Source organism: Nerophis ophidion, linkage group LG12 (assembly GCF_033978795.1).
Source record: "Nerophis ophidion isolate RoL-2023_Sa linkage group LG12, RoL_Noph_v1.0, whole genome shotgun sequence".
NCBI lineage: Eukaryota > Metazoa > Chordata > Actinopteri > Syngnathiformes > Syngnathidae > Nerophis > Nerophis ophidion.
In genome coordinates this window covers 18,911,348-18,937,847 of record NC_084622.1, presented here as the reverse complement: position 1 = coordinate 18,937,847, position 26,500 = coordinate 18,911,348, and the positions used below count along the sequence as shown (strand labels likewise).

Genomic DNA, 26,500 nt, shown 5'->3' with positions numbered 1-26,500 from the left:
TTGCTAAATACACGTAATATTTGTACTATAAGATTATAAATATATATTGAAGAATATGTCTAAAATTTGTACTGTAAGATTATAAAATTATATTGTTGAATACGTCTAATACTTGTACTATAAGATTATAAAATGATATTGCTGAATACGTCTAATATTTACTATAAGATTATAAAAGGATTTTGCTAAATACACGTAATATTTGTACTGTAAGATTATAAAATTATATTGATGAATACGTCTAATATTTGTACTATAAGATTATAAAATTATATTGCTGAATACGTCTAATATTTACTATAAGACTATAAAATGATTTTGCTAAATACATGTAATATTTGTACTATAAGATTATAAAATTATATTGATGAATGTCTAAAATTTGTACTGTAAGATTATAAAATGATATTGCTGAATACGTCTAATATTTGTACTATAAGATTATAATATGATATTGCTGAATACGTCTAATATTTACTATAAGATTATAAAATGATTTTGCTAAATACACGTAATATTTGTACTATAAGATTATAAAATTATATTGATGAATATGTCTAAAATTTGTACTGTAAGATTATAAAATTATATTGCTGAATACGTCTAATATTTGTACTATAAGATTATAAAATTATATTGCTGAATACGTGTAATATTTCCTATAAGATTATAAAATGATTTTGCTGAATACACGTAATATTTGTACTATAAGATTATAAAATTATATTGATGAATATGTCTAATATTTGTACTGTAAGATTATAAAATTATATTGCTGAATGCGTCTAATATTTACTATACGATTATGAAATGATTTTCCTAAATACATGTAATATTTGTACTATAAGATTATAAAATTATATTGAGGAATACGTCTAATATTTGTCCCATAAGATTATAAATTGATATTGCTGAATACTTGTAATATTTGTACTATAAGATTATAACATTTTATTGCTGAATATGTCTAATATTTGTAATATAATATTATAAACTGATATTGCGGAATATGTCTAATATTTGTACTGTAAGATTATAAAATGATATTGCTGAATACGTTAGAATTTCCAACATCTGGTGTGTGTAACTGTGTCGGTTTGCACAACTTTTCAGACGTGCCAAATAAAACGCAAAGCAGCACCCGCAGAACAGTTTCAGTCTGGATAAATCACACCGCGTGTGCTAAATAATTGTATTTGCATCTCCTCCTCCCAGTACTGAAGGTGTTTTGATGAGCAGCTCATGTTCACCAAGACGGACTCGCTTCTTATTCTGCTCACAAGTTTAGTGGATTGCACAACAAACTGGTGTCAGAGTGGAGGCACGTTGGAAATATGGAAATACTACGCCGCCATAAACTACTTTCTCTTCTCACACCAAATTAAATCTATTCCTACTTTACGTCAAATACTTGCATACCTTTTCAACTTAAATGCAACAAAAAAATCAACTTTTATTTTTTTTTCAAATTAAAGTGAATTGTTCAAAGCCATCAAAATGCAAAAATGACATCAAAATTCTGGTGAGAGTTTTTTATTTTATTTATTTATTTTTCTACCATAAAAACTACTTTTGGTACAGTAACACACGATAAAAAACAACAACTATTTTTACACTCAAAAACTCATTTGCTTGAATTCTACCATAAAAAAAAAAAGGTGATCCTCTTTTTCATTCCTTTTACAGAAATATGACGTTTGGGACATTTGAGGGTCAAATGTCAAGATTTCTCACAAAATGTACAATCTAATGTACGTGATAACATTTCTGTCCTCATGTTTTCACATGCATTCATGTATTCACACTGACAAGTCATCAATGCAATGATAAAAAGCCAGTTTTGATAGATCAGACATGGCCTCCTGCTTCTCAACTGTGATAGTTCAAATGACAAGATGTCCCTCCAAGAAGACTGAGTAGCAGGTCTCTAGTCTCTGGTCTCTAGTCTCTAGTCTCTGGTCTCTGGTCTCTGGTCTCCGGTCTCCGGTCTCCGGTCTCCGGTCTCCGGTCTCAGGTCTCGGGTCTCGGGTCTCGGGTCTCGGGTCTCGGGTCTCGGGTCTCTGGTCTCGGGTCTCTGGTCTCTGGTCTCTGGTCTCGGGTCTCGGGTCTCGGGTCTCGGGTCTCGGGTCTCGGGTCTCCGGTCTCGGGTCTCGGGTCTCGGGTCTCGGGTCTCTGGTCTCCGGTCTTTAGGATGTCACACGATCCTCCTCCCAAGTCTTCCCCTCGTTAAACTGCCATCCCGTGGAAAAGTATGGTTGACCTTCACATCTGTCTTGTATTTTCTCTTCTGCCGCCAGCTTTAAATCTCCCTGGCAACCAGGCGCTGGAGGATTGGGGTGTACTTCAGTATTGGGGTGTCCATAGTTATGGGGGTGTAAACAATCATTTGGGTGTAAACAATTATTAGGGTGTACATGATTATTAAGGTGTTAAGGGTAATTGAGGTGTAAATAATTATTGGGGTGTATGATTATTGGTGTACATGATTATTGCGGTCTATAGGGTTATTAACTTGTGTGATGACTGTATTAAGCTGATAGTATATATTTGTACCATGAATTGATTAACATGGACCCCCACTTAAACAAGTTGACAAACTTATTGGGGTGTTACCATTTAGTGGTCAATTGTACGGAATATGAACTGTACTGTGCAATCTACTAATAAAAGTATCAATCAATCAATCAATCAATCAAAATTGGGGTATAAATAATTATTGGGTTGTCCATAATTATTGGGGTGTATGTAATTATTGAGTTGTGAATAATTATTGGGGTGTCCATGATTATTGGGGTGTATGTGATTGTTGGGGTTTACATGGTTATTGGGGTCTATAGGGTTATTGAGGTGTAAACAATTATTGGGGTTTCCATAATTGTTGGGGTGCACATGATTATTGAGGTGTAAATATTTATTGGGGTGTTTATGATTGGGGTGTACATGATTATTGAGGTCTATAGCGTTATTGGGGTGTAAATAATTATTGGGGTGTCCATGGTTATTGGGGTGTACATGATTATTGGGGTGTCTATAATTATTGGGGTTATGTGATTGGTCGGGTTGTACATGATTATTGAGGTGTAACTAACTATTGGGGTGTAAACAATTATTAGGGTGTACATGATTATTGAGGTCTATAGGGTTATTGAGGTGTAAATAATTATTGGGGTGTCCATACTTATTGGGGTGTACATGATTATTGAGGTCTATAGGGTTATTGAGGTGTAAATAATTATTGGGGTGTCCATAGTTATTAGGGTGTGCATGATTATTGGGGTGTAAACAATTATTGGGGAGTACATAATTGTTGGAGTGTACATGATTATTTAGGTGTAAATAATTATTGGGGTGTACATGGTTATTAGGGTGTAAACAATTATTGGGGTGTCCATGGCTAATGGGGTGTACATGATTGTTGCGGTGCAAATAATTATTGGGGTGTATATGATTGTTGAGGTGTAAATAATTATTGGGGTGAACATGATTATTGAGGTGTAAATAACTATTGGGGTGTACATGATTGTTGAGGTGTAAATAACTATTGGGGTGAACATGATTATTGAGGTGTAAATAACTATTGGGGTGTACATGATTGTTGAGGTGTAAATAATTATTGGGGTGTACATGATTGTTGAGGTGTAAATAACTATTGGGGTGTACATGATTGTTGAGGTGTAAATAACTATTGGGGTGTACAAGATTGTTGAGGTGTACATAATTATTGGGGTGTACATGATTGTTGAGGTGTAAATAATTATTGGGGTGTACATAATTATTGAGGTGTAATTAATTATTGGGGTGTACATGGTTGTTGAGGTGTAAATAATTATCGGGGTGAACATGATTATTGAGGTGCAAATAATGTTTGGGGTGTACATGATTGTTGAGGTGTAAATAATTATTGGGGTGTACATGATTGTTTAGGTGTAAATAATTATTGGGGTGAACATGATTATTGAGGTGCAAATAATTTTTGGGGTGTACATTATTGTTGAGGTGTAAATAATTATTGGGGTGTACATGATTGTTGAGGTGTAAATAGTTATTGGGATGTACATGATTGTTGAGGTGTAAATAATTATTGGAGTGTACATGATTGTTGAGGTGTAAACAATTATTGGGGTGTACATGATTGTTGAGGTGCAAATAATTTTTGGGGTGAACATGATTATGGAGGTGCAAATAATTTTTGGGGTGTACATGGTTATTGGGGGCCTATGGTTAAGAAACATGCGTCCATTTGGCTTGTTGTGTAGTTTACATAACAACATTCATAACAACATGTAATGTATATAGTACATAATTTGGCCTATTAATTCCACAGATGCCTCCCAACGTTCACTTTCCCTTCAATAACAAGAAGAAGGCAAAGTTTGTCTAAATCTAAGTCTAATCCTGGGAGATTTGATGAGAGACAACAAAGACTTACCATCCATCCGTTTTCTACCGCTTATTCAGCTACAATCGGGCAGAAATTTGGGCATACCCTGGACAAGTCGCCACCTCATCGCAGACAACAAAGACTACTTTGGGACAAATAATGATCCAGAAAGGTTTATTTTTGAGCCTGAATATAAGGAGGATTACCTCCAAGTTTAAGAGGCTGTGTGCTAAACAGATGCAGCTTTAGTCAAACCCTAAGCATCAAGTAGCAGTATTGCTAAATGCTAAACAAGATTTACACACATAATCAAGCATCACGTAGCAAATCCATCCCTTCGTTTCCTACTGCTGGTCCATTTCTCCTGCTCCTTTATAAGTCAAAACCTCTACATTCTCATGACCACGTGTCAGCTGGTAGAACCTTCTGGACAGGAAAGTCCTGAGAGTTTTTGTAAGACCATCCAGATGCTGTTTTGCTCCTGAAACAGAGGTTTGGTCTCCCTCTGAAGACAACAGATAACTGATGATGAACGTGGTTGGAGTTTGACTCCTCTTTCACTTTCTTCCTCTTGAGGGGAAATGTTTCATCCAAGATGGCGTCTCTCCGCAGCATTACGTGCTGGCGTTTGGCGGCATCATCGCCATCCCGCTCATCTTGGCCGAGCCGCTGTGCATCGGAGACAACAACCTGGCCAAGAGCCAGCTCATCTGCACCATCTTCTTCGTGTCGGGCCTCAGCACGCTGCTGCAGACCGCCATCGGCGTCAGGTGAGACACACCTGGGGCAGGAAGTGTGCTGATCGCCAACGTGCACGTTGACAGGAGACCTCATCACCGCGCACGTTTACAGGAGACGTCATCAACGTGCACGTTTATAGGAGACGTCATCAACGTGCACGTTTACAGGAGGCATGAATGTTCACATTTACAGGAAACAACATCAACGTGCACGTTTACAGGAGACGTCATCAACGTGCACGTTGACAGGAGACATGAATGTTCACGTTTACAGGAAACGTCATCAACGTGCACGTTTACAGGAGACATCATCAACGTGCACGTTTACAGGAGACATCAACGTGTACGTTGAGAGGAGACATGAATGTTCACGTTTACAGGAAACGTCATCAACGTGCACATTTACAGGAGACGTCATCAACGTGCACGTTGACAGGAGACATCATAAACGTGCACGTTGACAGGAGACATCATCAATGTGCACGTTGACAGGAGACATCATCAATGTGCACGTTGACAGGAGACATCACCAACATGCATGTTTACATGAGACGTCATGAATGTTTACGTTTACAGGAGACATCATCAAGTCACTTTTAGTCCACTATGGACTCCTTAAGAGCGGCAACACACTTTGTGCTTTCTGGCAATTTCTGCCTTCCATGAAAACGGTCGGTGTAATTAATATCACTCATGGCCTTCCTCCAAGTCCAAGTTCAAATCCAAGTCCAAAACTTGACTGTTTCAGTGTGTTTAGTGAAGCTGAAGTAGTCTTGAATGAACAAACGTGCTAACATTGCGTCATCCTTGAAGACATGACTCCCAAAGCAGAGCGGGGGTCCACAACCTGTACGTGGCCACGCCCATATAAGGCAGTTCATTTACATGGCCACACCCATACGAGGCAGTTCATTTACATGGCCACACCCATACGAGGCAGTTCATTTACATGGCCACAGCCAGACGAGGCAGTTAATTTACGTGGCCACGCCCATACATGGCAGTTCATTTACGTGGCCACGCCCATACGAGGCAGTTCATTTACATGGCCACACCCATACGAGGCAGTTCATTTACGTGGCCACGCCCATACGAGGCAGTTCCGCACGCGCTGACAACAATGTGACCCTACTTGTCAAAAAAAGGTTAGCAGGACTGACGTCTAAACATGAGAAACTTTTTGTTCCAAACCTTCGGCTCACAATGTCGTGTCCTTTATTGGACACGTTGTAACTGGTGTCCTTTAAATGTGTTCTTTATTGGTCATGTTGTAACTGGTGTCTTTTAAATGTGTCCTTTATTGGTCACGTTGAAACTGGTGTCCTTTAAATGTGTCCTTTATTGGTCATGTTGTAACTGGTGTCCTTTAAATGTGTCCTTTATTGGTCACGTTCTAACTGGTGTCCTTTTAAACGTGTCCTTTATTGGTCACGTTGTAACTGGTGTCCTTTTAAACGTGTCCTTTATTGGTCACGTTGTAACTGGTGTCCTTTAAACGTGTCCTTTATTGGTCACGTTGTAACTGGTGTCCTTTAAATGTGTCCTTTATTGGTCACGTTGTAACTGGTGGCCTTTAAATGTGTCCTATATTGGTCACGTTGTAACTGGTGTCCTTTAAATGTGTCCTTTATTGGTCACTTTGTAACTGGTGTCCTTTTAAACGTGTCCTTTATTGGTCACGTTGTAACTGGTGTCCTTTAAATGTGTCCTTTAGTTGTCACATTGTAACTGGTGTCCTTTTAAATGTCAATCAATCAATCAATCAATCAATCAATCAATCAATCAATCAATCAATGTTTACTTATATAGCCCTAAATCACTAGTGTCTCAAAGGGCTGCACAAACCACAACACAAACCACTACGACATCCTCGGTAGGCCCACATAAGGGCAAGGAAAATTCACAACCAGTGGGACGTCGGTGACAGTGATAACCCAGTGTGTCTTTTATTGGTCACGTTGTAACAGGTGTCCTTTATTGGTCACGTTGTAACTGGAGTCCTTTAAATGTCTCCTTTATTGGTCACGTTGTAACTGGTGTCCTTTAAATGTGTCCTATATTGGTCACATTGTATCTGGTGTCCTTTTAAATGTGTCCTTTATTGGTCACGTTGTAACTGGTGTCCTTTAAATGTGTCCTTTATTGGTCATGTTGTAACTGGTGTCCTTTAAATGTGTCCTTTATTGGTCGCGTTGTAACTGGTGTCCTTTTAAACGTGTCCTTTATTGGTCACGTTCTAACTGGTGTCCTTTTAAACGTGTCCTTTATTGGTCACGTTGTAACGGGTGTCCTTTAAATGTGTCCTTTATTGGTCATGTTGTAACTGGTGTCCTTTTAAATGTGTCTTTTATTGGTCACGTTGTAACTGGTGTCCTTTAAATGTGTCCTTTAGTTGTCACATTGTAACTGGTGTCCTTTTAAATGTGTCCTTTATTGGTCACGTTGTAACTGGTGTCCTTTAAATGTGTCCTTTATTGGTCACGTTGTAACTGGTGTCCTTTAAATGTGTCCTTTATTGGTCACGTTGTAACTGCATGTGTACAGTGCTGTGTGTATACATTATTGTGTGTATACTGTACTGTGTGTTTACTGTAGTGTGTATACATTACTGTATGTATAATTACAGTGTGTATACAGTACTGTATGTATACATTACTTTGTGTATACTGTACTATACTGTACTGTGTGTGTGATACTGTGTATACATTACTGTGTGTGCACTGTACTGTGTGTGTACAGTGCTGTGTGTGTATACTGTACTGTGTGTGTACTGTACATTACTGCATGTATACTGTACTGTGTGTATACATTAGTGTGTGTGTATATAGTACTTTATGTATACATTACTGTGTGTATACAGTACTGTGTGTAAACTGTATTGAGTGTATACTTTACTATGTACAGTACTGTGTGTGTAGTGTACTGTGTGTATACATTACTGTGTGCATACAGTACTTTGTGTATACAGTACTGTGTGTATACAGTACTGTGTGTATACTGTACTGTGTACAGTACTTTATGTGTAGTGTATGGTGTCTGTACAGTGCTATTTGTATACTATACTGTGTGTGTACAGTACTGTGTATACAGTACTGTGTGTATAGTGTACTGTGTATACAGTACTGTGTACAGTACTTTGTGTGTATACAGTACTGTGTGTATACTGTATTGTGCGTATACATATAAGTAACATGCGATTAATGGCGTTGTTTTCTGGTTGTAGGCTTCTCAACATGTAATTAAGGTGTTATTAACCATAACTAATGTGTCCCTAATCACTAACATTGAGAGTCGTTATGATTTGAAGTTGCTTATTGATCCTCATGAAGAACGTCAACGGTGGTAGAGAACATGTGTGCCGCACCACCCAAGGAGGTCTGGAGCAGGTGCCGGGCTGCAGGACTGACTTCCTGTGGGTGGTGCAGTGACGGGGTGTCCCACAGGGAGATGATGCATCCACGGTGACTCTTTGTCAGGCCCCACTTCCCACACAGCGCACAAAGGAGGCCACTCGGCTCCTGCTGGAAACCTGAGCAAATAATGGAGGCTTTTGTGGGAGCACCCGGCCCACGCAGGTCAGAGCCGGCAACGTGAGCGAGATGCCGGGCCAACACTCGGCAATCAGACACCTCGTCTTTATCTGCTCCGCGTCCTTTTCAGCGCGCCAACGCACGGCTTTGACGGGAATACTTCAGCCGCTAAAACGTGTGGAGAGTGGTTTTCCCATCATGCGTTGCGGGAGGTTGAAACTGGTGTCATTTTGAATGATGTGCTGTGCTTGGACCTGTTTTGTAACATCCACAAAAGTCAGTGAACAGGTTGTGTTTTGTGTGACCTCGCCCCGACTTTGTGTGTTGGTTACAGTCCGCGTCATGACTGGGAAGGTTGTTTGGACTGGGTCATACAAGTCAATGCTGTGCTGTGTATGTTGTGGTTTAAACAGGGGGAAATGACGGCAGACTGACACCAAGTTGCAGTAATGTCCAAAGATTTATTTGATATATATATATATGTACTTAAAACAATAGAAAATAAACTAAGGAAATGGAGTGTGAACTAGAACCAAAAGGGAATGGGTGACAGACTATGTGAAGTATTTAGCTGAGGTGTGTGTTACCAAATGTTGTGAAGAGACGAAAGAACACAGAAGTCCGTGGGGCAGGCAGAGGATCCAGGGCGAACGAGAGGCGTCGAGAGAAACGTGTCCAAGCGGGAGGTCGAGAATCCAAAAGGGCAGTCCGGGAGGCAAGGGGAACAACAGGGGGTCACAGGAGAACACGGGGAGCGCTGCTCGAAGACAACGGAACACGAGAGTCGCAGGGGAAGAGCGAGTACGCGGGATGGAAGCCAGATACAGGATGCTTACACAGGTACAGAAGTCTATACTCTGGCGAGTGATGGCAGGTTGTCCAGGCTTAAGAAGGCAGATCGCTGATCAAGGACAGGTGTGTTGATTGCTGGAAAAGGATTGCACCTGGTGGCTGCTGCAGGGCGGAGACGCGCACGGCGCGTTCCTGGATATACACGGCCGTGGGCGTGTCCCGAGGAGCGCGCAGACAGATGAACGGCGTTGGCAGGCGTCCTAGCCGTAACAGTGTAGACATTAAACTACAATTCATGGTGATTGACCTGAATCACTCACGTCAACCTTTAAGATGGCGGAACACGTGAAGCATTTATGCTGTCAGATTTTTAAAATTAAACTGGAGACAGATTTCCTTATTCAACTGGTGACATCTCGCAGGCCAAAACGTACATTCCAACATGCCACATTTGGCCGGCGGGCCGTAGCTTGGTCACCCCCGACATAGAGGAAGAGACTATATAGTTCAGCGGGGCAAGCAGAGCTCTTTCCACCGAGGTCGCTGCCTGCTTCTCCACCAGTGGGGGCGCTGTTGGCTCCGGCACCACTTCCTGCTCCAGTACCTCCGGAGTAGTACAGTTTGGCGTGGATGGATGACTGATAACAGAAGGTGCTGGGGGAGCTGGAAGTGTAGGAACCATCATGTTTGGTAGCGGGTCAGCCGATGCCAACATCTCCCCCAGTTCCAGCCGAGCTCGCCTAAGCAGCCACGCCCGCACCAGCTTAGATGCCCGGTCAAGTGAAGCTCACTCCAGCTTTGACACCGCCATCCTCATCTCCATCAGGTCTTCCCACAAAGCCGGCATCCTAGTCTCCAGAAAGTCTTCCCAGGACACCGTTATCCTGGATTCCAGCAAGTCCTCCCACGCCGTTGTTTTCCTCATCTCCAGCGGTTCTTCCCACAATGCCGCCATCCTCGTATCCAGCGAGTCTTCCCACGACACTGCCATCCTAGTCTCCAGCAAGTCTTCCTACAATTTCGCCATCCTAGTCTCCAGCAAGTCTTCCCACGATGCCGCCATCCTTGTCTCCAATGAGTCTTCCGACAATGCCGTTATCCACACCTCCGGCATCGCCATCCTCGTCTCCAGCAGGTTTTCCAAAGATGCCGCCATCCTCATCTCCAGCGGGTCTTCCCACAAAGCCGTCGTCCCAGTCTCCAGAAAGTCTTCCCAGGACGCTGTTAACCTGGTTTCCAGCAAGTCTTCTCACAACGCCGTTATCCTCATCTACAGCACAATGCCGCCATCCTTGTCTCCAGCGGGTCTTTCCATAACGCCGGCATTCTAGTCTCGAACAAGTCTTTCCACGACAGCTCCATCCACGTCTCCAGCAAGTCTTACCACGACGCCGCCATCCTTGTCTCCAGCGGGTCTTCCCACAATGCCGTCGTCTTCGTCTCCAGCAGGTCTTCCAAAGACGCGTCCATTCTTATCTCCAGCAGGCCTTCTCATAACACCGCCATCCACATCTCCAGCAGGTCTTCCCACAACGCCGCCATCCTAGTCTCCAGCAAGTCTTTCCACGATGCCATTATCCTCGTCTCCAGCAGGTCTTCTCACAACGGCGCCCTTCTAATCTCCAGCAAATCTTCCCACGACGCCGCCATCTTCATCTCCAGTGGGTCTTCCCACAAAGCCGCCATCCTAGTCACCAGGGGTTCTTCCCACAATGCCGCCATCCTCGTATCCAGGGAGTCTTCCCACGACACTGCCATCCTCATCTCCAGCGGGTCTTCCCACGATGCCGCCATCCTTGTCTCCAGCAGGTCTTCCCACGACACTGCCATCCTAGTCTCCAGCAAGTCTTTCCACGATGCTGCTATCCTTGTCTCCAGAGAGTCTTCCGACAACGCCGTTATCCTCACCCCCGGCAGGTATTCCTACAATCCCGCCATCCTTGTCTCCAGCAGGTCTTCCAAAGATGCCGCCATCCTCATCTCCAGCGGGTCTTCCCGCAAAGCCGCAGTCCCAGTCTCTAGAGAGTCTTCCCAGGACGCTGTTATCCTGGTTTCCAGCAAGTCTTCTCACAACGCCGTTATCCTCATCTACAGCGGTTCTTCCCACAATGCCGCCATCCTTGTCTCCAGCGGGTCTTTCCATAACGCCGGCATTCTAGTCTCGAGCAAGTCTTTCCACGACACCGCCATTCTTGTCTCCAGCAAGTCTTACCACGACGCCGCCATCCTTGTCTCCAGCGGGTCTTCCCATAATGCCGTCGTCTTCGTCTCCAGCAGGTCTTCCAAAGACGCTTCCATTCTTATCTCCAGCGACCCTCCCCATAACACCGCCATCCACATCTCCAGCAGGTCTTCCCACAACGCCGCCATCCTAGTCTCCAGCAAGTCTTTCCACGATGCCATTATCCTTGTCTCCAGCAGGTCTTCTCACAACGGCGCCCTTCTAATCTCCAGCAAATCTTCCCACGAAGCCGCCATCTTCATCTCCAGCGGGTCTTCCCACAAAGCCGCCATCCTAGTCTCCAGGACGTCGTTATCCGGGTTTCCAGCAAGTCTTCCCACGACGACGTTATCTTCATCTCCTGCGGTTCTTCCCACAATGCTGCCATCCTCGTCACCAGTGGATCTTCCCACAATGCTGCCATCCTCGTCGCCAGCAGGTCTTCCACAACGCCGCCCTTCTAATCTCCAGCAAATCTTCCCACAACACCGCCATCCTCGACTGCAGCAGGTCTTCTCACAACAACGACATCCTCACCTGCAGCAGGTCTGCCCACAACGCCGCCACCCTCTTCTCCAGCAAGTCTTCCCACAACACCATCCTCGTCTGCAGCAGGTCCTACCATAACGCCGCCTCCCTCGTCTCCAGCAAGTTTTCCTAAGACGACGTTATCTTCGTCTCCAGCAAGTCTTCCCCCGACGCACCCCTCGTCTCCATCGGGCCCTTCCGTGACACAGCCAGCTTGGCCTCCAGCTCTGCAGTCAGCTCCAGCCTCTCCCCTTGCGCTGCAGCCAGCTAGACCGCCAGCCCAGCAGTCTGCCAACCTCCAGCTCACCTCCTCATTAACCACAAATGGCTTTTTTATGGATGCCCTCCGCGCTTAGGACCCGGGTGTGGATCCTTACAGCTGCTGTACCACTGTTGCTCACGCACGCCACCTCGCTCTTCCGTCGGCGCCTGCCTCGCCAGCTGCAGCGCCGTTCAACTCGCTGACACCACTTGGCTCGTCCCTGGGGACATATGGCCTGGCGACCCACCCGCGAGTCCTCCCGGGACTTTGGAATTTATTTTTTCCCCCCTTGGAGCGTCTGATATCCGTCCCTTAAAGGTGATGTGGGCCTAAATGAAAACGATTTTAACACCCTAGCAGAAGTTAATAGGAATGGATTATAAATCAGATGTATCATATTTCCATAACTTACTTGCACGTCACGTCAACTTGCAGACTCAAACACTTGGTAGAGAAGTTAAGTCCCTACCTTTAGTCAAAAGTGATTTATGACCCCCCATAAATCAATGATTTATGACCCCTCAAGGTCAAAGGTCAATGATTTATGAGGGGTCAAGTTCAAAGGTTAATGATTTATGAGGGGTCAAGGTTAAAGGTCAAGGTTAAAGGTCAGGTTCAAATGTCAGGTTCAAATGTCAAGGTCAAGTGGGTGTGGCTTACCCGGAAGAGGGTGGAGTTAAGACCTGCGGTGGGAGTGGTTAAACCAGGAAGAGGGTGGAGTTTTAAACAGAAAGAGGGCAGAGTTAAGACCTGCGGTGGGAGTGGTTAAACCAGGAAGAGGGTGGAGTTAAGACCTGACAGGGAACAGAGGAGGGTTCAGTTTTTTTAAGAAAGCAATGTCATCTGAGCAGCATGTGACCATATATTTGATAGTTTAAATGTTTACGATCGTTTGAAACAACTTTCAGATTTCGATGTATTGATGGCTGGGAATGTTACGTGTGGAGATGTGGACACGCACGCACTTCACACACACACACACACACACACACACACACACACACACACACACACACACACACACACACACACACACACACACACACACACACACGCAGAGGAGGGGTACAAAAGGGCGGTGTAAGGCTTAGTCATTATTTGGAGCTTTATACGTTAGCGTAAAGACTTTGTTCGATTCGGTCATGATTAGTGAAACGCCTGTTTCGATTTATAAAAATAATAAAACTTACATTGACGCTCCGCAAAAAAGTCGAGTGTTTCTAAATCGTATTCAGATGCCGCCGACCGAGTCTTTGCGTGAGAAATGGGACTTGGATGCGTACGGGATGGAGGGATCTTTTGGATTTGTATTCAGATACGAAATGGGTGATATCTGCTTATTTCAGCTAAAAGAAAGAAGAGACGGAAGCCCTTTCTCGATATTTTCATCGTTATCTACCGTGGATTGGGAAGTTTTTGGTGGACACGCACACACACACACGCACACACACACACACACACACACACACACGCACACACACACGCACGCACACACGCACACACGCACACACGCACACACGCACACACGCACACACGCACACACACACACACACACACACACACACACACACATTCGTACGCACTGAAACAACTTCCATACCTCACGAAAACATATTTAAACAGATGGAAAAAACTATCGCAGAACACAGTGTCACGTAGCAACTGTTCTTTACGGTCGTTTGAATCAACAGGTCAGTTTGGGGTACAAAGGAGGGTTCAGTTTTTATGGAAGCTTGAGAATGTCGTATGAATAGCAACTGGCCACCCATCTGACAGTTTAAATGTTTACGATCGTCTGAAACAACAGGACACGCACGCACGCACACACGCACGCACGCACGCACACACACACACATACACACACACACGCACACACACACACACACACACACACACACACACACACACCATTACCTCTGCTTTACCATGTTATTAGACATTGGTTTAACTCCATTTAAGCATTTAAACGTTAAAAGCATTGCACTTGTACGACGTTGTAATACTTTTTTTTTTACCAGCCGATGACGACGAAGTGAAAGACGATGAACTTTGCTTAAACGGTCTTACAAAGTTGGAAGATGATTATCGAGGTGTGTTTAAACCTTCGAATTATTTAATATTGTGTGTATTCATTATTTTGTTTTATAGAGGATTTGCCGTAAGATCCTAACGCGATCGTTTTAACACAATCGCAGTCTGGTGAGTCAAATGATTCTCATTTTACAAGAAAAAAAACATGCGGTATACGATACATATATACATATATTTACTTACATCTCCGGCTCGCTCGTCTCCCTTAAAGCTGGCGGGTCCGTCAACGGCCGTTCCAGGCAGAGGAGAAGGCTTGATTGCGCCAAAGACTCCAGACATCGAATCCTTGCTCCGAGGGGAAATCATCGAAAACGACGGTGAATGTCCGACAGGCACCCGCTGTAAGTTTTTCTCGTTTTCTGTAAGCTTTTTAAGATTCTCAGGAGCTTTAAAGAGCTCCTCTCACTCTAATGTCTTTCGCTCAAATGAATTTCGCGCCTAAGGGGAATGGGCGGGGACTGATTCCGGAGGTGGGCGGTTGTTTCCGCCAAGCAACCTTCTGGTTGAAATGGAGTGTGGATCAAGATGGATCCCTACTCTATATTCTTTTATTTAACCCAATGTTTTTTAAATACGTGTATAATGCTTTATATCCTATGTGTTGTGAATTCCATCCTACAATATCTTCCAAGGAACCCAAAGAAATGTTACCACACCTCCCGCTTTATTTATTCTATAGATTACCTGAACTATTTCATAAACTAAATCTTGTCTTGTTTCTGATGCTATGTTTTTTTATGCTCATCAATGCACTGTTGGACTGCGAGCACACAACTACTTTCCTTGCTTTGTTTTCCTCTATCCAGTTAACTGCCATATAAATTGCTACCAATTCCCCCGTAAAAACAGATAGTTTATCACTGATTATTTTATTTAATACTATGTTTCCTTGTGGGATAACTGCTACAGCTCTTACCTTTATTTTTTTTTATATAGTTTTTGATGCATCCGTATATATCATATCTCAATCCATTTTTCTATCCGGTAACTATTTAAATTTCTATTCTTTAGTAATTGCATGTTTTCTTTTGGGTTATCAAACATCCACGGTGGTATTGCAGGCATTGGTACTGTAGGACTAACTTTAATATTGTCAATTTTAACTTTATTACATATGTCTCCTATAATCCACCCAAAACTATTCTTTTTTGTTTTCTCTTTTTCTTGGCAGATTGGTAGCACTGGACAAGTCGGATATCCTTGCTTGGATCCTTTTAAAGTTGCCCGATAAACTGCTGAGAGTTGATCTCTCCTCTTGTCCAAAGGTTTTTCGTTCATTTTTACTTGTAATACTGGCACTAGGGTCGATGTAGTAGCTCCACAACATAACCTTAAAGCCTGTGACTGGATCCGGTCTATTTTCCCAAGTCATGTTTTTGAAGCAGATTGGTAAATAATGCATCCGTAATCAATAACAGATGGAATTAAAGTTATAAATATATACATGTATTGTTTTCAACGTTAACCTATCAGCCCCCCAATCATTACCCCTCAAAGACCTCATTATATTTAACACCTTTTTACTTTTTCCCCTATTTTTTTATTTTCCGGAAGGAACACTCCTGAAGGAATAAATAAAGTACTATCTAATCTAATCTAATCAAATCTATTTTGCTGATGTGGGTTGACTAGTTCATATTTTTATCAAACCATATTCCTAAATATTTAAATACTTGTACCTCTTCTATATTTTCACCTTAGAGTTTTTATTTGGAGCTTGTTTGGTACTTTTGTCTTTGTAAAATGTATGACTTTTGTCTTTCCAACAGAGAATCTTAAACCTCAAGCCGTTCCCCAGTCTTGAACATTATTTACCACTTTGTTAGTTTTTTGATTATTTCTTTTGACTCTAAATAATATACTAGTCTTTCATTAATCTTTTTTTTTTTTCCATTACTTTTCCCCAAATTTATAATTTCCTGCCTCTTCCGGGTCTTACCCTGACTTGCATATTGGAATTGTTACCGCTAATTTTCCCCTCTGCCGGTCATTCTCCTTCTTCATATATCCTGTCATATCATTTCAAGACCACTTCTTTGACGATGCCACCTAAGTTTTTGATCATTTGATAACCCGCTAGGTCTTTCCCCGGTGACGTATTTTTAACCTTTTTCAAAATTCGAACCATTTCATTCAAAGAAAATGTCATATCCATAGTGTTGGTAAAGCTATTAACGTTGTCTTCCATCATTTCCCCAATATTTAAACTCATTGTTTTTTCTCTCTTTTGTTTTTCCACATTTCTCAAATTATCATTACTGTGAACTTTAACAAATGTTTTTGCTAAAGGTTCTGCTGTTTCTTTACCCGTGACTACATCTTCTTTGATAAATGTGGCACATCATCCTCTTTACCCTTCATTCCTATCTTTACGAATCGTTATATATCCTTTTATTATAAAGTTTAATTTTGGCTTCAGCCCTGTTTCTTGAATACAAATTATACGTGGTTTAGTTTTCATATTTTTAATATATCCCTTTAATTCATGTTCGGTTGCTATCAAACTTCTGGCATTCCACCGGACAATTAACAGGGTGTTGGAATGTGGTGACATGACTCCGTCACGTCTACTCTCCGTAGTACGGCTTGCACCCGGTACCAAGATAGTTCTTTCAACAACTTTGATGCTGCTTTGACAATTATTTTGATCTTCTCAGTCTTATTTTTACTTTCATTTTGTATCAAAGCTGAGTTGTGCTCTCTGGTTTATTTTGCAAATGAACCGACAGAACATGATCATGTACAAGACTCGCCTACCCACAATGCACTGCAGCCCAACGCTCCTGGTCGGATGTTTTTTCGGGGTTCATGGAGAGATGCGGTAAAGAGTGGTAGCCAAGACACACGGTCACACACGGTCACACACGGTCACACTCGGCAATTATTTTGACCTGGGGAGCAGATATAGAGGAAAAAATGTGTCTGGGGGGCCGGGATATCTGATTTTCAGGTACAAAAAACTTCACAATGACACAAAATAAACACAACAGTTAAACCTCACACTAAAAACAAGACATTGACTTGTACGTTCAAAAGACAGAATAGAACAAGTCAAGACATGCAATGCCATCTACAAAATGTTATGTAAATGTTAGTCATTACACACGCGGCTATGGTTTTGATGTATTTGTTACAGACATGTTTACGTCAAGTAACATCACATGGTTCCATTTGCACCTTTCAACAAATCTGAAAAGGAATATTAAGAAGTAAAACTTATATTTAATCCTACCTCTTCTCCGAGCACACGGTGACCGTACATACGGGTCGAAAAATGTTGACCTAATTCAGCATTTCTCAAAGTGTGGGGAATAGAGACATGACAGGTGGGGGCTCGAGGAAAGGGAGGAAATTTTTTATTTTTTATTTTTTTTTTACTATGCTTTCATTTTCTATACACACTGTAAATCACTTTGTGATTCTGTCTGTGAAATCCGCCGTATAAATAAATGTAAATTACTTATTTTTCCTGTAGGCTTTAAATTTCTCGGCAGGAGCGAAAGTTTGACAGACATAGCAACAGTAACTTTTGCAGGCAGGGCTAAGAGGAACAAACTTTCGCGCGGATGGGTAGCAGGCTAATGTGCGAACCACAATTACACAAAATGGATACATTTGCAACTCGCACCTCAAAGGTCTGCGGAGAAACAAAAATATGACGGGTCTAATCAACCAAAAAGTCAACCTAAAAGAAAATATGGCGAAGGGTATCTTGCTCTTGGATTCACGGCAGCGGAGGTGGGGGCAGAGGAGAGACCCCTGTGTGTTCTTTGTCTAAAACGGCTAGCAGCAGACAGCCTGAGACCCAACAAAGCAAAGAGACAACTCGAGACCACACATGATGTCCAATAAATTGTTTTGTTGGGGCGATGGGGGTAGGTGGGCCTTGAGTCTAAAGTGGTGATGACAGAAAAAAAAAAAGTTTGAGAAGCCCTGACCTAATTGTACGGATCTCACTTTAAACGGCAAACCGATCATTTAAATGTTTTCACTTTGAATATGAAACGAGGAGTAAAATGTACAATATTATCAATTATTTCACAAGGACATGTTTTAAGGATATCGTACAGTATAATTAAATCCAAAATGAATGTGATCACTTTCAGGATCATTTTATTTTTAGCCAGTAAACAACTGTTATGTACTTTTGAATCGGGTTTTCCCCTTTAAATAACAAAAATTATAGAATTTTACAATATTCATTATTATTAAATATTAAATGTGCCAACTAGTTTTACGGCATACATCATTCCCCCTTTACCCATTTGTTAAAAAGACGAAAGTTGATGCAAACGCCTACGTGCTGTCAGAAAACTAAAAGAAGAAGAATGCCTTTGTGCAATTACTGCTATCCTGGCACAAGTTATAAAACAAACAAAGTTACCAAATTTTTTTTCTGAGGAGACAAAACGAAAAAGAAAGAAAAATAATAAATCAATCAATAAAATGCATCAGTCAAATAGTACAGGCAACTTCGTTAACATGGAGCCACAGACAATTTCATTCAAAAAGTCCCAATTGCTAACATAAAGATACAACATCAAATAAAGGCAAAGAAGGCCTAGTAGGTAATTACAACAAGAGACAAAGTATTAAAAATGTCGGTCCAATAACTGCACAGGGATGGGCAGAGCCAAAACATGTGTAGCAAGTAAGCTGGAGACTGTTGACACTGAAATAAGGCTATATGTGGCACAGATACAAGATTTATAAACTCTACTTAAAGCCCCACTTAAGAATTTTCAGTTTTGGTTTATATTGGCCGCACCAGTGAACCAAAGCGATGGCGTTTTCCCAAAAGGAAAACCACATTTACCATGAGGACTAGCGCATATAGCGTCCAACTGACACGATAATGCCACAATGATTCTGTATTACTGAACTTTCCACAGTAGGAACCTACATTCGTTTTCTACCACTTATTCCCTTTTGGGGACGTGGGGGTCGCTGGCGCCTATCTCAGCTACAATCGGGTGGAAGGAGGTGTACACCCTGGACAAGTCGCCCCCTCATTGCAGGGTCAACATAGATAGACGGACAACATTCACACCAACCTACATATTTTACTCAAACCTTATATTTGCAGTTTGAAGTCACTGCATTGTTTTTTCCTTGTACAGTTCTTTTGAGTTTGTTGCGTGGTTGGTCAGTGTGGAACTGCGAAGTATCGCGCTGGTGGGTATTTATTGCTACCACACAAATTTCCAGTAGCTAAAATTTGTATTATTATTCTGATTTGAGCATTGAAAGTCACTTACTAGTTTAGCAGGAACAGATCCAAAGCAGCATTGGTCTAAAATCTCTTGTCTTTTGACCTCACGCAAGTTAGTGAAAGTCGTGCCATTGTTGATCCTTGATTGTCCCTCCCTTTTTTTTTTTTTTGAAAACCCGATTCAAAAGTACATAACAGTTGTTTACTGGCTAAAAATAAAATGATCCTGAAAGTGATCACATTCATTTTAGATTTAATTATACTGTACGATATCCTTAAAACATGTCCTTGTGAAATAATTGATAATATTGTACATTTTACTCCTCGTTTCATATTCAAAGTGAAAACATTTAAATGATCGGTTTGCCGTTTAAAGTGAGATCCGTACAATTAGGTCAGGGCTTCTCAAACTTTTTTTTTTTCTGTCATCACCACTTTAGACTCAAGGCCCACCTACCCCCATCGCCCCAACAAAACAATTTATTGGACATCATGTGTGGTCTCGAGTTGTCTCTTTGCTTTGTTGGGTCTCAGGCTGTCTGCTGCTAGCCGTTTTAGACAAAGAACACACAGGGGTCTCTCCTCTGCCCCCACCTCCGCTGCCGTGAATCCAAGAGCAAGATACCCTTCGCCATATTTTCTTTTAGGTTGACTTTTTGGTTGATTAGACCCGTCATATTTTTGTTTCTCCGCAGACCTTTGAGGTGCGAGTTGCAAATGTATCCATTTTGTGTAATTGTGGTTCGCACATTAGCCTGCTACCCATCCGCGCGAAAGTTTGTTCCTCTTAGCCCTGCCTGCAAAAGTTACTGTTGCTATGTCTGTCAAACTTTCGCTCCTGCCGAGAAATTTAAAGCCTACAGGAAAAATAAGTAATTTACATTTATTTATATGGCGGATTTCACAGACAGAATCACAAAGTGATTTACAGTGTGTATAGAAAATGAAAGCATAGTAAAAAAAAAATCAAAAATAAAAAATTTCCTCCCTTTCCTCGAGCCCCCACCTGTCATGTCTCTATTCCCCACACTTTGAGAAATGCTGAATTAGGTCAACATTTTTCGACCCGTATGTACGGTCACCGTGTGCTCGGAGAAGAGGTAGGATTAAATATAAGTTTTACTTCTTAATATTCCTTTTCAGATTTGTTGAAAGGTGCAAATGGAACCATGTGATGTTACTTGACGTAAACATGTCTGTAACAAATACATCAAAACCATAGCCGCGTGTGTAATGACTAACATTTACATAACATTTTGTAGATGGCATTGCATGTCTTGACTTGTTCTATTCTGTCTTTTGAACGTACAAGTCAATGTCTTGTTTTTAGTGTGAGGTTTAACTGTTGTGTTTATTTTGTGTCATTGTGAAGTTTTTTGTACCTGAAAATCAGATATCCCGGCCCCCCAGACACATTTTTTCCTCTATATCTGCTCCCCAGGTCAAAATAATTGCCGAGTGTGACCGTGTGTGACCGTGTGTGACCGTGTGTCTTGGCTACCACTCTTTACCGCATCTCTCCATGAACCCCGAAAAAACATCCGACCAGGAGCGTTGGGCTGCAGTGCATTGTGGGTAGGCGAGTCTTGTACATGATCATGTTCTGTCGGTTCATTTGCAAAATAAACCAGAGAGCACAACTCAGCTTTGATACAAAATGAAAGTAAAAATAAGACTGAGAAGATCAAAATAATTGTCAAAGCAGCATCAAAGTTGTTGAAAGAACTATCTTGGTACCGGGTGCAAGCCGTACTACGGAGAGTAGACGTGACGGAGTCATGTCACCACATTCCAACACCCTGTTAATTGTCCGGTGGAATGCCAGAAGTTTGATAGCAACCGAACATGAATTAAAGGGATATATTAAAAATATGAAAACTAAACCACGTATAATTTGTATTCAAGAAACAGGGCTGAAGCCAAAATTAAACTTTATAATAAAAGGATATATAACGATTCGTAAAGATAGGAATGAAGGGTAAAGAGGATGATGTGCCACATTTATCAAAGAAGATGTAGTCACGGGTAAAGAAACAGCAGAACCTTTAGCAAAAACATTTGTTAAAGTTCACAGTAATGATAATTTGAGAAATGTGGAAAAACAAAAGAGAGAAAAAACAATGAGTTTAAATATTGGGGAAATGATGGAAGACAACGTTAATAGCTTTACCAACACTATGGATATGACATTTTCTTTGAATGAAATGGTTCGAATTTTGAAAAAGGTTAAAAATACGTCACCGGGGAAAGACCTAGCGGGTTATCAAATGATCAAAAACTTAGGTGGCATCGTCAAAGAAGTGGTCTTGAAATGATATGACAGGATATATGAAGAAGGAGAATGACCGGCAGAGGGGAAAATTAGCGGTAACAATTCCAATATGCAAGTCAGGGTAAGACCCGGAAGAGGCAGGAAATTATAAATTTGGGGAAAAGTAATGGAAAAAAAAAAAAGATTAATGAAAGACTAGTATATTATTTAGAGTCAAAAGAAATAATCAAAAAACTAACAAAGTGGTAAATAATGTTCAAGACTGGGGAACGGCTTGAGGTTTAAGATTCTCTGTTGGAAAGACAAAAGTCATACATTTTACAAAGACAAAAGTACCAAACAAGCTCCAAATAAAAACTCTAAGGTGAAAATATAGAAGAGGTACAAGTATTTAAATATTTAGGAATATGGTTTGATAAAAATATGAACTAGTCAACCCACATCAGCAAAATAGATTTGATTAGATTAGATTAGATAGTACTTTATTTATTCCTTCAGGAGTGTTCCTTCCGGAAAATAAAAAAATAGGGGAAAAAGTAAAAAGGTGTTAAATATAATGAGGTCTTTGAGGGGTAATGATTGGGGGGCTGATAGGTTAACGTTGAAAACAATACATGTATATATTTATAACTTTAATTCCATCTGTTATTGATTACGGATGCATTATTTACCAATCTGCTTCAAAAACATGACTTGGGAAAATAGACCGGATCCAGTCACAGGCTTTAAGGTTATGTTGTGGAGCTACTACATCGACCCTAGTGCCAGTATTACAAGTAAAAATGAACGAAAAACCTTTGGACAAGAGGAGAGATCAACTCTCAGCAGTTTATCGGGCAACTTTAAAAGGATCCAAGCAAGGATATCCGACTTGTCCAGTGCTACCAATCTGCCAAGAAAAAGAGAAAACAAAAAAGAATAGTTTTGGGTGGATTATAGGAGACATATGTAATAAAGTTAAAATTGACAATATTAAAGTTAGTCCTACAGTACCAATGCCTGCAATACCACCGTGGATGTTTGATAACCCAAAAGAAAACATGCAATTACTAAAGAATAGAAATTTAAATAGTTACCGGATAGAAAAATGGATTGAGATATGATATATACGGATGCATCAAAAACTATATAAAAAAAAATAAAGGTAAGAGCTGTAGCAGTTATCCCACAAGGAAACATAGTATTAAATAAAATAATCAGTGATAAACTATCTGTTTTTACGGGGGAATTGGTAGCAATTTATATGGCAGTTAACTGGATAGAGGAAAACAAAGCAAGGAAAGTAGTTGTGTGCTCGCAGTCCAACAGTGCATTGATGAGCATAAAAAAACATAGCATCAGAAACAAGACAAGATTTAGTTTATGAAATAGTTCAGGTAATCTATAGAATAAATAAAGCGGGAGGTGTGGTAACATTTCTTTGGGTTCCTTGGAAGATATTGTAGGATGGAATTCACAACACATAGGATATAAAGCATTATACACGTATTTAAAAAACATTGGGTTAAATAAAAGAATATAGAGTAGGGATCCATCTTGATCCACACTCCATTTCAACCAGAAGGTTGCTTGGCGGAAACAACCGCCCACCTCCGGAATCAGTCCCCGCCCATTCCCCTTAGGCGCGAAATTCATTTGAGCGAAAGACATTAGAGTGAGAGGAGCTCTTTAAAGCTCCTGAGAATCTTAAAAAGCTTACAGAAAACGAGAAAAACTTACAGCGGGTGCCTGTCGGACATTCACCGTCGTTTTCGATGATTTCCCCTCGGAGCAAGGATTCGATGTCTGGAGTCTTTGGCGCAATCAAGCCTTCTCCTCTGCCTGGAACGGCCGTTGACGGACCCGCCAGCTTTAAGGGAGACGAGCGAGCCGGAGATGTAAGTAAATATATGTATATATGTATCGTATACCGCATGTTTTTTTTCTTGTAAAATGAGAATCATTTGACTCACCAGACTGCGATTGTGTTAAAACGATCGCGTTAGGATCTTACGGCAAATCCTCTATAAAACAAAATAATGAATACACACAATATTAAATAATTCGAAGGTTTAAACACACCTCGATAATCATCTTCCAACTTTGTAAGACCGTTTAAGCAAAGTTCATCGTCTTTCACTTCGTCGTCATCGGCTGGTAAAAAAAAAAGTATTACAACGTCGTACAAGTGCAATGCTTTTAACGTTTAAATGCTTAAATGGAGTTAAACCAATGTCTAATAACATGGTAAAGCAGAGGTAATGGTGTGTGTGTGTGTGTGTGTGTGTGTGTGTGTGTGTGCGTGTGTGTGTGTATGTGTGTGTGTGTGCGTGCGTGCGTGCGTGTGTGCGTGCGTGCGTGTCCTGTTGTTTCAGACGATCGTAAACATTTAAACTGTCAGATGGGTGGCCAGTTGCTATTCATACGACATTCTCAAGCTTCCATAAAAACTGAACCCTCCTTTGTACCCCAAACTGACCTGTTGATTCAAACGACCGTAAAGAACAGTTGCTACGTGACACTGTGTTCTGCGATAGTTTTTTCCATCTGTTTAAATATGTTTTCGTGAGGTATGGAAGTTGTTTCAGTGCGTACGAATGTGTGTGTGTGTGTGTGTGTGTGTGTGTGTGTGTGCGTGTGTGCGTGTGTGCGTGTGTGCGTGTGTGCGTGTGTGCGTGTGTGCGTGCGTGTGTGTGTGCGTGTGTGTGTGTGTGTGTGTGTGTGTGTGCGTGTGTGTGTGTGCGTGTCCACCAAAAACTTCCCAATCCACGGTAGATAACGATGAAAATATCGAGAAAGGGCTTCCGTCTCTTCTTTCTTTTAGCTGAAATAAGCAGATATCACCCATTTCGTATCTGAATACAAATCCAAAAGATCCCTCCATCCCGTACGCATCCAAGTCCCATTTCTCACGCAAAGACTCGGTCGGCGGCATCTGAATACGATTTAGAAACACTCGACTTTTTTGCGGAGCGTCAATGTAAGTTTTATTATTTTTATAAATCGAAACAGGCGTTTCACTAATCATGACCGAATCGAACAAAGTCTTTACGCTAACGTATAAAGCTCCAAATAATGACTAAGCCTTACACCGCCCTTTTGTACCCCTCCTCTGCGTGTGTGTGTGTGTGTGTGTGTGTGTGTGTGTGTGTGTGTGTGTGTGTGTGTGTGTGTGCGTGTGTGTGTGTGTGTGTGTGTGTGTGTGTGTGTGTGTGAAGTGCGTGCGTGTCCACATCTCCACACGTAACATTCCCAGCCATCAATACATCGAAATCTGAAAGTTGTTTCAAACGATCGTAAACATTTAAACTATCAAATATATGGTCACATGCTGCTCAGATGACATTGCTTTCTTAAAAAAACTGAACCCTCCTCTGTTCCCTGTCAGGTCTTAACTCCACCCTCTTCCTGGTTTAACCACTCCCACCGCAGGTCTTAACTCTGCCCTCTTTCTGTTTAAAACTCCACCCTCTTCCTGGTTTAACCACTCCCACCGCAGGTCTTAACTCCACCCTCTTCCGGGTAAGCCACACCCACTTGACCTTGACATTTGAACCTGACATTTGAACCTGACCTTTAACCTTGACCTTTAACCTTGACCCCTCATAAATCATTAACCTTTGAACTTGACCCCTCATAAATCATTGACCTTTGACCTTGAGGGGTCATAAATCATTGATTTATGGGGGGTCATAAATCACTTTTGACTAAAGGTAGGGACTTAACTTCTCTCTTGGTGGGTAAACAAGTGGATTTGTAGCAGACTCCCTGTAATTAATGTTGTCATTTTCCATGCCAACAAAGCAAGAATTCCTGATAAAAAGCACTCAAAAGTTAGGTCGACTTTTCAAAATTTTTACACACGCTACTGGTTAGCATTAGCGATTTGACATGGCGATTCCAACGTGTTCATGAAAACTACAACTTAGATGCACCTGGCAATCTAACACCTGCAGTGTTATAAGTACAATACTTACAGTAAAAACACTTTTTACAACTCAACAAAAGGCAAGACTGGGACATTCAACTTAACAACAAATCTACATCTAAAGTGTATAATAACATAGTGTTTTTATGAGATACATTGTTTTATTGCTCCAGAAGAAAACACCCATATTTATTAAAATCTACATCTACAGTGTATAAAACATGGTGTTTTTTTTGTTAGTTTTTTTAAATTACTGTCTTTATTGCTCCTAAAGATAACAAACACATTTATTGAAATCTACATCAACAGTGTATAAAAACGCAGAAAACAAACATTTAATAAGTCTAAAAACATGGTGTTTTTATGAAATACTGGCTTTATTGCCCCTAAAGAAAACAAACCGTTTTGAATGTACATCCACAGTGTATAATATGGTGTTTTTATGAGATACATTGTTTTATTGCTCCCGAAGAAAACACACATATTTATTAAAATCCACATCTCCAGTGTATAAAACATGGTGTTTTTTAATCAAATACAGTCTTTATTGCTCCTAAATATAAC

General features: G+C 41.2%; 1 protein-coding gene across 1 annotated transcript in view; it reads left to right on the top strand.

Moving 5' to 3' along the window:
• si:dkey-106n21.1 (solute carrier family 23 member 1) overlaps positions 1–26,500 on the top strand; it is a 115,855-nt gene that overhangs the window by 31,299 nt on the left and 58,056 nt on the right. The window contains exon 3 of the mRNA XM_061916994.1: positions 4,994–5,151. Coding sequence (XP_061772978.1) covers positions 4,994–5,151 — 158 coding nt within the window. The remainder of the gene's footprint in view (positions 1–4,993; positions 5,152–26,500) is intronic.